The sequence below is a fragment of the Xiphophorus hellerii genome, chromosome 17 (genome assembly GCF_003331165.1).
Source record: "Xiphophorus hellerii strain 12219 chromosome 17, Xiphophorus_hellerii-4.1, whole genome shotgun sequence".
Taxonomy (NCBI): Eukaryota; Metazoa; Chordata; class Actinopteri; order Cyprinodontiformes; family Poeciliidae; genus Xiphophorus; species Xiphophorus hellerii.
The window spans coordinates 2,985,898-3,001,514 of NC_045688.1; the positions used below are offsets into that span (position 1 = coordinate 2,985,898).

Sequence of the window (15,617 nt, forward strand, 5' to 3'; positions counted from 1 at the left end):
TTTTCAGAAGTAAAAATTATTTTACTTTTGGAAATTTTTTGAGTTTCAAAAGGTTTTTCTACTAAATTTCTGAGATTAATCTATGAAATTTCTGAATTTGTTTGGGTGGAAATTTACTCTTTTTTTCTTTCTACAATGAAAAAATATATTACTCCATTGTAATATATGGCAAAAAAAATTTGGGTTTTTTTTCCTTTACATTTCATTTATTTACAGGAAAAAGCTAAATAAGCTCTACCTTTAGCTACTGTAAGAAAGAGTACATTTAATTTTATTTTTAAAATGTCTTGTTGTTAAAACACAGCTCTTTGTTGCTAGTGGAGTTAAGAATTCAAAAGCAAGTGTTTAAATTTAGGTGAAGGTGCTGCAGCTTTAATTTTATAAATAGTAATGTCAGTGAATGGATTGTGGTTAAGATTTATGTACTTTTCTTTATTAATCTGGTTCTGTCTCTTAGGTTTATATAAACCCAGCAGGGCTTTCATTAGGCCGTCCTGCAGAAACATGTGGAGTGCTTTGTGTCTGTCTGAGTGTTCATCCTAACAATGACTCCTCTGTTCGGCCACAAAGAGACGAGAAGGATGGGACTTCACATAATCGTCCATCAGATAAATTAGAGACCTTAGTCCTAAAGACATCTCCATTCTTAAACCCCTTATTTGAACACACACGGCTACAGTTTCAGTATAATTACTGTGCATCATCAGGCTGAGAGTACACACCGTCTGCACTGCATACGTTATCGCATGTGTGTGTGTGTGTGTGTGTGTGTGTGTGGGATCCTTTCCAACAGAGTAAAATGAGACAGGATGTGTGTGTGTGTGTGAGTGCAACTGGCGACCACTAGGGGGCATCAAAGATGTCGGCTTACCCAAAATATTTCAGACATACATTTCATAAATTCATTAAAATAAAAGGAACAGGATGAAGATAAGACAAATATTTATCAAGTTTCCAATTCGTACATATTTCCAAAGTTGGTTGCTTGGCTGACGTCACAAAGTGCAACAACAGTTCTTCAAAGCGCAGGTTCGTAATGAGTAGCGGTTAGCATTAGCCGAGATGCTAGCGGTAGTTTTAGCTCCTAACTAGCATCAGTTTGGTGTATTCCGCTCACCCCAGTCCTTTATCACCTCTCCTAAGTTTGGATCGTTTTAACAGGGCCAGGCGTTCTTAGGATTCCCCGGGAGCCCGGTCACCATGGCGGCCATCACGATGACGCTCAAACCGGAAGCGACTCACCAACTCAACCTTTTCCGTTTGCTCGTTTCGAGAACCAAAGAGTCAAATCTGTGAAATTTACTGAATTTTTTATTTATTTATTTTGGGTAATTTATGTTTTAGACTCAGTTGGAAAGTGACATTCGTTTTTTGTCTCATTAATTGTGATTTTGCTGCCAGAAATATTTTCTATAAAAATATAGAGTTGCCTTGACAAACAACGTCGGCTCATTGTGACGTCACATCTAGCTAATGGCTAGTTTGTTATGCAAATGAAACAGCATTATACAGTCTGTTAAGTTTAACACTTTTAAGATTAATAGTAAGCTTAAAACAAAAATACATTTCCATATATTCAGATATTACTAATAGTATAAATTACAGGGGAAACAAGGGTTATATAAAAAAATACAAAATTATGGCTAACAGTATTTGTAACTCATTATTTTAAACTTGAATCAGCAGGAATGCATTTCATTTTGAATCAATAATTTTTAGTTTTCTGATATCTACAAAGAACTGTAAAATTATTCTTAATTTTGACTTTTTATTATCTGTGTGAACCTATATGCCTCGGTTGTCAGTTTGCTGCTGTTACATCTGAATTTTCTCATTATGGGATAATTCGATTATTTTAAAATGAAACATTTATTTAGGAATAAATGTTGAACTTATTACTATAATATAAGTTTCAAAAACATTCAATTTCCCTTTCGGATCAATAAAGTACTTTTGAATTTGCATTTCTATTCTTTCTATTCTATTCCATCTTTCAGATTAATCTGCAACGTAATCTCAGAAAACATTGAAAAGTGTTTTTGATTTTCTTTTATACATAGTTAATTTATTATATGCTAAACCAGGTCTTTGAATCTCTTAATAAAAGAATCTAGTGGCAAATTTTAATATTTGTTAACCATTTTTATCTGGTCATTTAAATATCTTTTTTCCCAAGCAACATCTCAGTATGACAGAGCATAGCGTGGCATCGCATGCGTCTTTTCAAACAGAACTGATTCTTGTACTCATTACTTGTTTCATAGTTTTTAAAAACCTGTTTGAAAATAAATAAATAGAATATAAAAAGTATAGTGTAGCATAGGACAGCATACCAATCCGACCCGAGGCATAAACATGAAAAAGTTTCCAGGAAATAAAATCTCTTAATCAAACCATCACATGGCATAATGTACAAACTTGTTATCAAAGAAAAAACATAATGTATTGGCACCTGACTCACTTTTTAAAGGATTAAGTTTGAATTTATCTTACAGAGACTGAAGATTGTGAAGGTTGGTGAGTGCTTCAGCAGGAACTGATCTCAGCTGGTTGTTCTGTAGCATTCTGTAAAAGTGAAATAATATCATATTATTGGACTTGTAATATTTGCAGTAATCAGAAGAGTTGAAGTGTAAACATCTGGGAGCTTACAGCACTTTGAGGTTGTAGAGGCCGCTGAACGCTCCTCTGGGGATGAAGGACAGATCGTTTCCTGCCAAACGTCTGAGAGACAAAAAGAGATTCTGATGACTTGGGTTTGATATTCTATAAATTTTCATCATTTTATGTCATGAAGAGAAAAATAAAGAGAAGATCAATGGAGACTTATTATTAAGAGAGACTGAAGCTTCAGGGCTTAAATACAAAATACTGAAAAACCAAAAGAATCACTGGATGATCAAGATGATGGAGGTTTACATCAGAACATCCAACCAATGAACCATCCATCCATCCATCCATCCATCCATTTATTAATTCATCCAACCAACCATCCATCTACTGGTTCATCCATCCATTCATCCAACCGCCCAGTTATTTATCCATCCATCGATGTAAATACAACATATTTACTGCAGTAACCCGCATCTTTTGCTTTCCTTTCACTATTCTGCCCCAGTTTGTGCTGGTTTGCAGTTTGTGGTTGGAAAGTGTGAAAATGTGAAACAGTTCAAGGGTATAAATACTTAAGCAAGGCACCACATCGTTAGGAGCTCTGACTTTGAGCCAGGTTCTAATTTCTGTGTTTGCAAAGTTTGCAAGAATCTCTCGGCGAGTCTCGACTTCCAAGCCCTGCGGAGTAAAAACCCGGCGGGAAAACGAATCCTCCAGGTCTGTTTGTTTTCCAGAGGCCGCGCAGAGTTCAGCCTCCCTGCGTGCCTGCGGTGTCCTATCGCCGCCGTGACGTTTCTGACGCCGCGGCGACAAATATCACACACACACAGCTGGCAGCGGAGCAGAACAGCGGCCAGAGTCATGTTCAGGTCTCGGTGAGGTCAGGCCGTCTCTCCCAGCTGCCTCGCTGCTTTTTAATTTAGTCCGGTCGGGAAAACGTTCGTACGCGACGCGGCGCTGCTGGGAGGTGAGGAGAGATGAGATTACATATCGCATCCTCCAAGATATTCGAGCTGCTCGCCCGCTCAGACACCCAAACTTCAGACATAATCCATCTCAGTCCGCCAGGCACTGACCACACATCAGATCTGATCACACAACATAACACAAAGTGTGCAGAATTACAAAAAAAACTCATGTTTACCACTGCTATCCAGATAACATCTGATCCAAACCTCTGTTTTATAGCTGACCGCTTGTTTTTAGTAAATTATGGATCACTGCAGCAGCTAAAAAAAGATTTTTAATCCAGAAATCTAACTGAGTAAAAATAGACAGAAAATAACCTGAAATAGAGAGAAAATTACAGCATAACAAGCGTACAACACATTACAGAGACAAAAATAAACACAAACACATAAACTGAGGAACAGAAAGAGAGTCGCATGGTGAAACTGGCATCAAATAAGAACAACCAACCACCAACACATGGAAATACATGGAAAAAAAACACAGAGACTGAAAACAAATTACAATTAAAAATGGTCATAAAAAAGGTTCATTCTGACCAAATAAAACCACAACAAATGAGTAGAAAACAGAGGATTAGAGCCATACGAAGAAAAGATTCACAAGGATAAAGTCAGAATAATATGACGGTAAACTAAACAAATTACAGGAATAAAGTCCTCATACCATAAGAAAAATCATAATACTTTGAGAATAAATTAATAATAATAATATGAGGAAAAAGTCATAATATTTCTAGAATAAAGTCAAATTATTCTGACTTTATTGCAGAAAATATGACTAAATAATAAATATATTGCTAAAATAATCCATTAAACTGTTTCAAAAGAATAAAAAACCTGGTTCTGCTGGACGTTTCTGGACATTAAAGGGAAGTTTTTCTTCTCCAATGTTGTTTTTAAATGTGAATCTGCATCCAACTGCCTGGCGAACCAAATTTAAGCTGTTTTTGAAATGTGATCAACGGCCTCCTAAAATTGTTCTGAGGGCTGCAAATGGCCCCCGGGCCGCAGTTTGGACACCCCTGACCTAAAGAAACCCAGTAGATTTCATCAAGCCATTGACCTGCAGCGTCAACAAGCAAGTGGTGACAGTGGGTGCAAAATCTTAAAATGGAAATATATAAGGTGAAACACAAAGTTTTCATCCAGGTTTTTGCTTTGAATTTAATTTATTTTAATAAAGAAATAAACCAAAAACATCCAAAATAAGACAAGAGTGAGCCATATCTGGTTTTTGTTACTTAAAATGCACAAAGAAAATAGAAAAAGATGATCAACCTGAAAAATTTAATGATACATTTAAGGTTTGCTGTTTTTTGTTTGATCTGGAAAACCTGCAAGAGGATTTTTATGTTTGAAATCTAAAATAATTTTTATTGTTGAGCAGGTAAAATAAAAAATAAAAAAAATATTTTCTATTATAATTTTTTAAAAAAAGGAAAAACAAGTAGTATCAACATGACATTTGTGGTCAAAAAGTTTAGACGCTTCTGTCTTAAATTGACAAGTTTTTAAAATATTTTGAATAATTCACAGAACTTAATGCACTAATTGGTAAATATAATCAGTCAGAATGGATTTATGATTGGATGGAAGCAACCTGAGATGATAAAAAATAAATTTAGACACCATATTTGGCTGAAAAAACATGAAAAATTGGAATAGAAATGTAACAGAATGACTTTAGGCAAGTCAAACTTGCTTAAATCATACATTTTCATATTAAAATTTCTATTAATTACAGATAAAGTGGGATTATTTTTGCAGGCAGTGAATCTTTGTTAAATTTACTCACAGTTCCTCCAAGAAGTGCAGGTTGGACAAAGCTCCACTGGTCATCACAGTCAGATTATTCATACTGAGATCACTGCAGAAAAACAAAACAGGATTATTAAACTATTTTTACACCTCATTGTTAAAAACTGCTGGAAATGAATGATTAATATTCAAAACATCATGAAATCTAAACGAATAAGCCTGAATTTAAGGTTAAAATTATGCTAAAAACTGTCTGAAAGTAAACAAAAACATAAATCAGACGTATAAACAGAGCAAATGAGTCATGAATTATTAAAGCTGGCTGTGTTGAAACACTGAGGCCATTCAGCCAACGTCACGTGCAAAAACACTTCGGCCCCACAACCGACACCGCTGGTAACTTTTCCATCTTTGTGAGGACCGTCGGCTTGGCCTGGAGCCAGAAAAATAAATAAATTTTAAAAAATACGGCTCCTTCAAAGAGTCGACACACACCTGAGTGAGAAACAAGACGGGAGCAGAAATGACTGGAAACACGGAGAGAAAACAGGAAGGAGAGGAGGAACCAACGAACATGGAGGAGAGAGAAACATTACTCTAAAATGAAATAAAACCTGGTTTATTCTCACACAAAGGTCGTATTTTCCATCTGTTTCAGCTTTGCATCGTTGGGAATCGATATACGACTTGGCTGAAAAACGTACCACGATATAAACATTTCATATCAGTCAATATCAATAATTATTGACTTGTTTTTTTATTTTTTCACAGAAATGCTTGTTACCCAGCAGGATGTTGCTAGGCAACTAAAGAGCGAGTGAGTTAGTTGAAGACACAAACCTAGCTTAGCTGGTAAAAGCCTTTCCTCTGCCTACATCCCCCAGAATGCTGTGCGGTTCTGAATCCCAGTTCAGTGAATACTCCATTTTTTATCAGACATTTATCCACTGATATTAATGACGTGTCTATTGTGATATGTATTGTTATTGATTTATTGTCCAGCCCTAACACTATATAGACAAATGCAAGCATTGATGTTTATAAGTTATATTATCTAAAATGTCAATTTACCTGCATTAAATCTGATGTGAGAAATATAAAATAAAGTGATTTAAAAAACAGTTTAGGCGGGACGCCATGCAACACACTGTAATATAAAGATCACAATAATGTCAGAAACAATAAATAAAACGACCCAACAGGAGCTCAAAGCTATAAAGATGCAGAACAATAATTGATAACAGAAACAGAAGGAAAAGTGTTACGAAATCTACAATGGGGGCCTTTTTTCCTGTTGGAGCCCAGGGCCCTTGTTACTAAAGCATCGCCTCTGCTGCCAGTGAAACCAGAATTACACACATGAAATGCTCTGCATGTCAGGAATCTGATGTGACTTCACCTTTATTGACTGGTAAACAGCAGAAAGAGATGAACGTTTTGCTTTTCAGAGTCAAAACAGGCTGACATCAGCGGGATTTCCGCTCCACGCTGTTGTTGTTTGTGTGCAGCCGTGACGCTCTTCCTCCTTTCTTCCCCTTATCTGACTCGTCTTTTCTCTGCTCTGTCTGATAAAATCTGCAGGTAGCGTCTCTCCGCTGAGGAGGGCTGTGGTCTGAAAGGCCGTCTCTGTCTGAAACGCTGGGCGGGCGTGTCTTCGTGTTGAATATGCTGGTTGTTAAGGAGCTTTCTCAACACTCCATAAAGCCTGTTAATGTGTGCGAGCTTTACAACACCGTCCGCAGGTAGACCGCTGGCACACAGAGAGGGTTTGTTTGGCTCTAACAGAGCTACGGCTGATTGGATTTTACTGCTGCTCAAAACAACACGCTGTGCATTAAAGCAGATCTTATTCATCCATTCATTAGCCTGTACTCATAAATTCGTGGTTATGTCGACTGTGAGGGCAGGTTTTCAGAGTAAGTTGTTCATTAAGCCAGAATGAAGGCTCTGTGATTTAGATGTGCTCACATGCTGGATTTGGACATAAATATTTACAGTTATTACCCAAAAATTACACAAATACTGATTTAAAATGAAAATAATCCAAGATTATGAATTGAAAAGGAGTTTCTCTAGACATATTTAGCCTGTTGAAAGTTACAAAACTGATGCTTTTTATTTTAACAACACAGTTTATGAAAAAAAACTAACTTTAGTGATGAACATCAGTTGATTCTGAAAAGTGTGGCATGGTTTTGCATTCATTCTTCTTTACTCAGAAACTAAACATTTAGCTTGCTTAATATCAAGTTGGGAGCTAAATGTTTAATGTAACAAAATATATAGCTTGCTAAAAAATATTTTTTAGCAATATTTTTATTGCTAAAAAATAAAAAATATTTTATGTGAAGTTAAATATTTAGCTTGTTTAGTTGTTTAACCTAACTATTTAGCTTTCTAAATAAATATTAGACATCAAACTAACTATTTAGTTTGTTTTCTAAACATTACTTTGAAGCTAAATATTTAGCTTCCTAAACTGTTTAACTTGAAGATAAATGTTTAGCTAGGTCACTAAGTATTTTTAACTAAATATTTGGCTTTCTAACTAAACATTTATTTTGAAGCTTAGTAAGCTAAATACTTAGCTTGCTAACAAAACATTTAGTTCAGAGCTTAATATTAAGTTGTTTAAATAATTAGCCTGCAAGGTGAATATTTACGTTAAAACTAAATATTTAGCCTGTAAAGTACATATTTAGTTTGAAACTGAGGTATTATTAAATGAATGAATGACACGGTGAAATTATGACTAAAAAGAGTGTAGCAATGGGCGTGCTGTGGTGGCGGAGGGGTTAGCGCGACCCACATTCAGGCAAAACGTAGCCTCGACGCGGCTGTCGCGGGTTCAACTCCCGGACCCGACGACGTTTACCGCATGTCTTCCCCCCTCTCCTTCCCCCTTTCCTGTCAGCCTACTTTGAAAAAAGGGACACTAGAGCCCACAAAAAGACCCCTTGCGGGGCAATTAAAAAAAAAAAAAAAAAAGAGTGTAGCAAACCGTACTAACCCGTACCGTACACCTCAGTATAAACGTAACTGAGGCGTGAAATTTCTGAACATTTGCCATGAAGATTCACTTACAAGTAAATAGATTTATGAAAGACTAACAAAAGGTTAATTAAGTTGACTAAATACTAAATCTGAAAAATGCCATTAGAATGTTACCACAAACTATTGTTTAGTCTATACGTCTGGCCGTTAGAGGAGATCATAATTCAGATACGTTTCGGTCCAGATGGGAACTTAAAGTCGCCTAATAGCTCAAATATCGTCTGTTTACGTTCTGAATCCTGAACTGCCGCCACAGAGACGCCACTGATTCCTTTCAGTCGTGACATGAGGGACAGAGAACGCCCGCAACAATGACGACACGACGATGGTGGTAGTTCACAAGAACAACCTGATTGCCTGCTGGGAAAAAAGGTTATGTCATATGACTTCATACGGAGGGAACAACGGCCCAATGGTTCTGGTTTTCATGACATCTCACAGGTTGGTCAGCATTTTGATTCTGCTTGTGACAAGAAGAACAAATCCGTTATTTTCATGTGTCAGTACCGCCAGACATAAATCTGGTTAATCTGAACTTTAATAATCAAATATTAATCAAGACGCTTTTACTTTTAAAAACTCTTGACTTATAGAAAGAAATTCTGAGTATTTTAAACAAATATTGCTGTACGATAAATTGTCCCAGAATTTATCGCGTTAAACAATAATATTGTTGTTTTGAGACCATTTTAATGGTGTAATAATTCTCAAAGATCAATAAACTCTAAATTTGAATAAACATCTAATACAGGAACGAGAAGAAATTTTAAATATCCAAAATAAAACAAAAAATGACAGAAACAAATAAAATAAATTATGAAATCTCTAAACAAAATTATCCTTTAAAATGAAGGATCTGGTTGAGATAAATTCACCAGACTGAAGACTTTCATCATCCAATTTGTGGTAAAAACTGGATAGAAAAACGATAAAGTGTGTGATTAATGAAGGAAAAATAAACCTGTTTTTTACAGTTAAAGCTACATTAAAATATTTAATAACTTAACCTTTCACTTAGGCTTTTGCGATTATTTATCCCTGTTTTGATGATTAGTTCAACAAAGATTTCACCATGATTATAAACAAAGCTGCCATTTTGTAATCTGGTGTCTCCTGATGGATCCTGAGGCATTTATTAACTTTTTTTAAATCTTTTGAGTCTCAGTTTGAGCAACAGATCCAAGTCCGGAACCTTAAGATGTTTTTGATGATTACAATTTTTGAAGAAGCTTTAAATCCTTGTGTGTTTTTGCCTTTTGATTGTGAGGCTGTTGGCCTTTTTGCGTCTCCTCAGGCTCAAACTGATGGATATCAAATGATTATTCAAATGTCGCAGGCAGCAGAAAGACAACTTTGGAGAAAGAAAGAAAGAAAGAAAGAAAGAAAGAAGAAAAAGAGGCGTAGTGGGATAGTGAGGCCTCTTTCTGTTTTTGTCCTCTTTCGTTTCTTCTTTCAGTGTTTTGGGAGGCGGGTCAGCGGGGGGCCCCCTGGGGCAACAAAACATGTGGGGGTTTGTTCATCCCCTGGTTAGTCAGATCAGTGTGAAGAAGACAAACAGCAGCTCTGTCAGGTCCATTTCTCTGAAGGAAACCCAAAGCTCCTCAGGTCTGAGGACTCACTTAGGAATCGGATCATCTTTAGGTGCGTCTGGTCAGGGATTTAAGGAGGTCTGGAGAAGCGAGACAGATCTCACCAGCACACACGGGGGAAGTGACGGGTGTGTCCCGTCAGCCCGAAACCACGAAAAAGAAAGAAAAATCTCATAAACAAGGGAACACGAACGGGGTTGTTCAAAGTACTGAGCCATCCAGGCGAGTTAACCCTGAAAGCAGACCGCAACATGCTGAAAGAAGACCGATATGAATTTACTATCTGCATCCTCCTGAGTCAGTCAGCATCCAGCTTCAGAGAGATCAGGCCTGAAATATTTGGCTTTTCATCAAAATACTGGCATATTTTGACATTCAGAGACACATAAAGACAATTACAAAGTTGGGCTTCCATCACTTGAACAACATCTAGAGAAGCTCATCCATGTGTTTATCATCAGTCGCACTGATTCCTGCATCAGTGTCTTCACTTCAAGAAGTCAATCAGGCAACAGCTTAGCACCACAGCACATTAAACATCTGCTGTTGTCATAGCAACCCTCCAAGCCTCCCAGGTCTTCTGGTTCTGCTCTGCATCCAGAACCAGAACCAAACAAGGAGAAGCAGCATTCAGCTTCAATGCACCACAAATCTGGAACAAACTCCCAGAAAACTGCAAAACAGCTGAAACACTGAGTTCCTTTAAATCCAGACTAAAACCCCCGGTTAGAGTTAGTGGAACATTAACCAACATTTTGATTTGTAAACACTTGGAAAAATATAATGTTTCAAATGATGATTTTTCGTTTTTATGTAAATCACTTTGAACTGCCTTGTTGCTGAAATACAAATAAAATTTCATTTGATTTTAGTGATTTTGATTATGGCATTTCAAGAAATATATTTTCTGTTTTATGTTCTCATCTTATTTGTTTTTATCATTTTGAACTGGTTTGTTGCTGAAATAAGCTGGAAAAATAAACTTAATAAAATGTGATCAATGCTGGTTCTTGCTACAAAAACCATAAAATATTGACATAAAATGTTTTATGTCAACATAATCTGATTTTTTGTTGACATAAAGTCAGATTGGTGTTGTGTTTTTTCAGTGTACAAACAGGATGAGTTTTTTCTAACAAAAATAAACCTTATCTTTGTTGCTGCTCTGTCCTGCTGTGATTATGATTAATCTTCACCCTGATTATAAACAAAGCTGCCATTTAGTATCAGATTTATGTCACATTGCTCCTCAGGCATTTATTATTCTTACTTTTGAATGTTTTACTCTTTTTAGGTTACAAATCAAAGTTGTGGACGTTAAAAATATCTAAGTTTGATAATTTTTCCTTTTAAAATAATGAAAAACTCTAAAACATTCTGCAGGAGAAAGATTAAAATATTTACAAACAATCATAAACAAGCGAAGCCAGACGTGAGCCGCTCCGTAAGCCTGGCTAAAAAGTGTCTTCAAAATAAAATAGACTCGCATCTCGTCCTTGTTGAGCACAACCTTTAACTATTTTAAAAAATAATAATAATAAAAAAACCCGTTGACCCAAAACGTTTTTGAAATTTTATATTTTTCTTGTGTTATCCTTTCATCTGCTTTGGATTTACGATGATACAGAAAGATGAATTTGAACATTTTGTTAAAATATTGAGTATGTAGTTCATTTTAAAAGTAAAATAAATAAAATATGTCTCATTTTTAATTAAAAAAATTAGACATTTTTTGTTCAGAAGTGTAAACAATTTTTGCATTTGGTGCCAAAAGTGTCTCAACAATAAACTAAACAGACATTTTTAAGAAAGTAGTAAAGTAGTCTGATCGAAGACCGCACAGTCATTCTGAGGGCCGCAAACGGCCCACACACCCCAATTTGAAGACCCTTCCTGTTTCACTTTCAGCTTTTTTCCCCTCTTGTGAAAAACATTTTTATCCAGTGACGCTCCTTGTCGAAGGATTAATTTGATGGATTTCTGAGTGATGGAGGAGAAACGGTTTCCTCCTGTCCTGTTGCTACGGTAACAGCAGAAACAGGAAATGGTTTTATCCAGGTGATCTGACATGTTTCATTATTTATCAAACAAAAACATTTCTTCCTTTAAATGTTTTACATTTTTCTATGGAAAATTTCACAAATAATAATTTGTACAACCTGTCACGATAACAAATTTTATTTGACGATTTGTTGTCCCAGAAATTATTGCAATTAACGATAATATTGTTGTTTTGAGACCATTTTCAACCAATACAAAGGATAATAAAACAAATTCAGCCACTCAGAGACTGAAACCTAAACATGGTACATAACACTGGAACTGGAAGACATTTAAAATATTGAAAAATAAAAACAAAACAACCAAAAACATTAAAGAAAAAGGAAATAATATCCACAAATACCATAAATCAAATAGATTATGGTCTCAATATAAACAGAGTTGCCCTTCAAAAAATATTAGTGATCAGAACAGAAATTATTATAATGTGATTAATTGTTAATTGCATTAGGCTCAATTAATCGGATAAAAAATTGGGCAAATTCTACAGATTTTTCTTTAACTGCTAAAGTCATTTACAGAATATTTATAATACATTAAAATATGCAAAAATAATTCAAGTCCTATTTTAAATCAGAAATGAACATTTTAGTGCTTAAAGCCAATAAAATAGTATTTATTTAGGGAAAGTGAATCCGTTTAAACTAAAACTATCCCAACTGAGGAGTTTGGAATAAAACATATTTTCAAAGGTTTTGTCATTAATCCAAAGTGTGTAATAAATGTTTAATTTGTACAGTTTTGGCTTAATTAACTAAATTAGTTGACAATTATTTCATAAACCAATTAATCACAATTAATCTTTTAAACTGTGAACACAGAATTAAAAACATGTTCTGTTCGCTCCAGTCAGCGATTAATCGATTACTAAATTAGTTGATGATTTATCACAATTAATCCAACTAATTGTTCAGCCTTAAACACAACACTGAAAACAAAAACTTGCCATTCCCAGCTTTGCAAACCTTTGTATGTTAGTAAATTTGCCACATTTGATCTCATATCTCCAATAATCAGTGGACTGACTCCCGTTTCCAGAAGGTTTGTCAGCTTGACCTCTCTCATGACCTCTGAAGAAGATGGATCTTCCCGTCTGTGATGTCACGCTGCAGCTACCTGTGTGAGTGTTTGCTGGACCGTAGAAAACATTCAAGACGTTTCGGCTCGCGTTGTGGAAAAGCACGAACCTAAAGTGAGGTAGCCGCGTCTGAATGGTCCGACCTCAGGAAGTCCAACATGGCTGCCAAAGGGGGCGTGGCAGCAGAATCCTTCATATGCACATGGGTTCATTCATCACAGCGAGGCTAAATGCATTCCTGTCAGTCAGAGGGGAGAAAGGAGACTCGCAGGCCCATTCACGCTTCAGGCAGCGCTGCTTAGGCATGCAGCTAGAGCGCACACATAAAGGCGTTGACAGATGGCAGCATTCACTCTGATGGCGGTCAGACAGGCAGAAGGCTGGAGGCTGTTAGCTGTGACGTCTGATATCGGTTACTCTTTACTGAGAAGGTTGTAAAAGTTCGGGTTGAAATGCAGAAGCTCTGCTCTTCCAGCTGGTTGGTTTGCTGATTACTAGACAGCTGAAAGAAATTGGTTGATTCGACATAAAGTCGTGATCAGAGGTGCCGCTGTGACGCCAACGATGCATTTTCACGTCTTCAAACACATTTAGGTATCGGAAAAAGACAACTTGTTTATCAAAAAACAGGATTTTGTTTGTCAAAACAACCAGATGATTGAAGACTTGTTTCCTTTTTTGTTAAAATTATTAATTTAGCTTGACTGCGCACATTTCTTGGAAAGCAAAAACCATCCAAATTAAGAGAGCACATGTGTGCTTCACACCGGGTAGTCAGTTCGATTTGGGACAAAAACATTTGTTACATTTTCAGCTGCTGTGGTTCTCTTTCTCTCTTCAAACCAACCAAATCCTTTGAAAAACCTGTTCCCCTCCTCGCCTGTGGGGGCGCTGCACCAAGAACTATTGAAGGAAATGACACAAAAACCTCTGAAGAAAACACTGAGTGCAACTTCCTTCCTCTTCTTTCCACAAAAGTGGAGTAGGGTCAGAAGTCAGCGGTTTAAGGATTTCTCTTTTGTTTTTAGTAAAGGGTCATGACACGTTTCTCCTGCTAGCGCTAGGCTAGCATGTTTGTTTTGGTTGCATTTACCCAGAATGCCCTACTTCCTATAGTCCACTTCCTGCTTTTGGAGAGGTCTCCGGTTCGCTTGGCATCCACATAAGCATTGGAACCGAACCAGAGTTCTCTTCAACCAGACTGAATTTTGTAGGCGGAGCGGAGTTTAATGTTTTGGTCCGATTAGCGTTCACACCTCCACAATCAAACCAAACAAACCGAATTTTCTAGGCAGATGGACTGGAGTTCGATTAGGAATACTACTCAAGTCATTCATTTAATTTAAAGAGCTCAACAAGATTTTGAGCTTCAATTTTCACCAGCTCATATTTAGCGCAATCACGGTTGCCAGGCAACAGGACAAACGCTGAGAGGCAACAAATCTGAAGGACTTGAGCTATATCGAACGTGTGATTCGATAACTGAACCTAAGGAAGCTGAACCTGCATACAGATCTAGGGTAAGAAAAAAGGCTTCTAAATTCTGCAGACCCCACACATGTTGGACACAACCTGCTTAGTGTTTTACTTACTTCAGGTCAGTTCATCAGGTGCTTTCTGATGAACACCTTACAGACGGAGTTATTAGCTATTCTGGTGTTTAACAAAATAAGCTAATCAGCGTGATCCCAACCTGATGTTGGTTTTCCTTTGACGTATCGCAGGAGAAAAAGTTGATGGAAGTGGCAAAATTCAAAATAATTTCCTCAATTTTGCAACAAACTTTTCTCACTTGCTTAGAGGTGGTGTAGAGTCAAAACATTTAACAAGTTCTGACGGAGCGAACTTTCCCATCCACTGGCGGGTCGGTGACCAGAGGCATGAAACTCTGGAGGATTTTTAAGTCCAAACTTTAAACATTGAGGAAAACCATCTATTTTTTAAAATGTGTCCATGCTAGTTTACAACTTCTACTTCCTGTTTACGTCGTGTTAACATCTGACAAAATCGCGCTTTGCCTGTTGATTCGCGCCAAACCAATAGATGGAAACACCAGGTTCGCCATTTTTGCGACATTTTAAAAGATCAATTCACATTTTCTTTGTTTTTTTTCTTCTTCACTCAAAACTAATATGATAATTGAATGGATATATAGCTACTGTTTTTTTAGCCTAACGAAACTCAACTAATTATTAAAGTTACTTTTAAATACTTTGACGGGATAACCTGTTAAAAGTGACAAGCTTGTGTTATTACCTGTGTTAAATCATCAAGTTACTGCAAAAAGCTGCTAGTTTGTACATTTTATCAACAAACTTAATCTGCATGAATACTTTTAGTCGCAACTTCACATGCAGACAAGTTCAGATTTATTTTATTTTATGTTATATCAGCTTGAATTCTACGATAACCAGCACAGAGCAGATTTAAAAGTCTAATTTATTCAGTAAAAACAGGCGTTCCTCTTGGACAACTTTACGGCTGGTTGGAATG

At 36.5% G+C, this 15,617-nt stretch overlaps 1 protein-coding gene across 1 annotated transcript in view; it reads right to left on the reverse strand.

Moving 5' to 3' along the window:
• Positions 1-15,617, reverse strand: part of LOC116736390 (leucine-rich repeat-containing G-protein coupled receptor 5A) — a 41,762-nt gene that overhangs the window by 20,923 nt on the left and 5,222 nt on the right. Inside the window, exons 2-4 of the mRNA XM_032588812.1 lie at positions 5,380-5,451; positions 2,653-2,724; positions 2,494-2,565 (exon numbers count right to left, since the gene is read on the reverse strand). Coding sequence (XP_032444703.1) covers positions 2,494-2,565; positions 2,653-2,724; positions 5,380-5,451 — 216 coding nt within the window. The remainder of the gene's footprint in view (positions 1-2,493; positions 2,566-2,652; positions 2,725-5,379; positions 5,452-15,617) is intronic.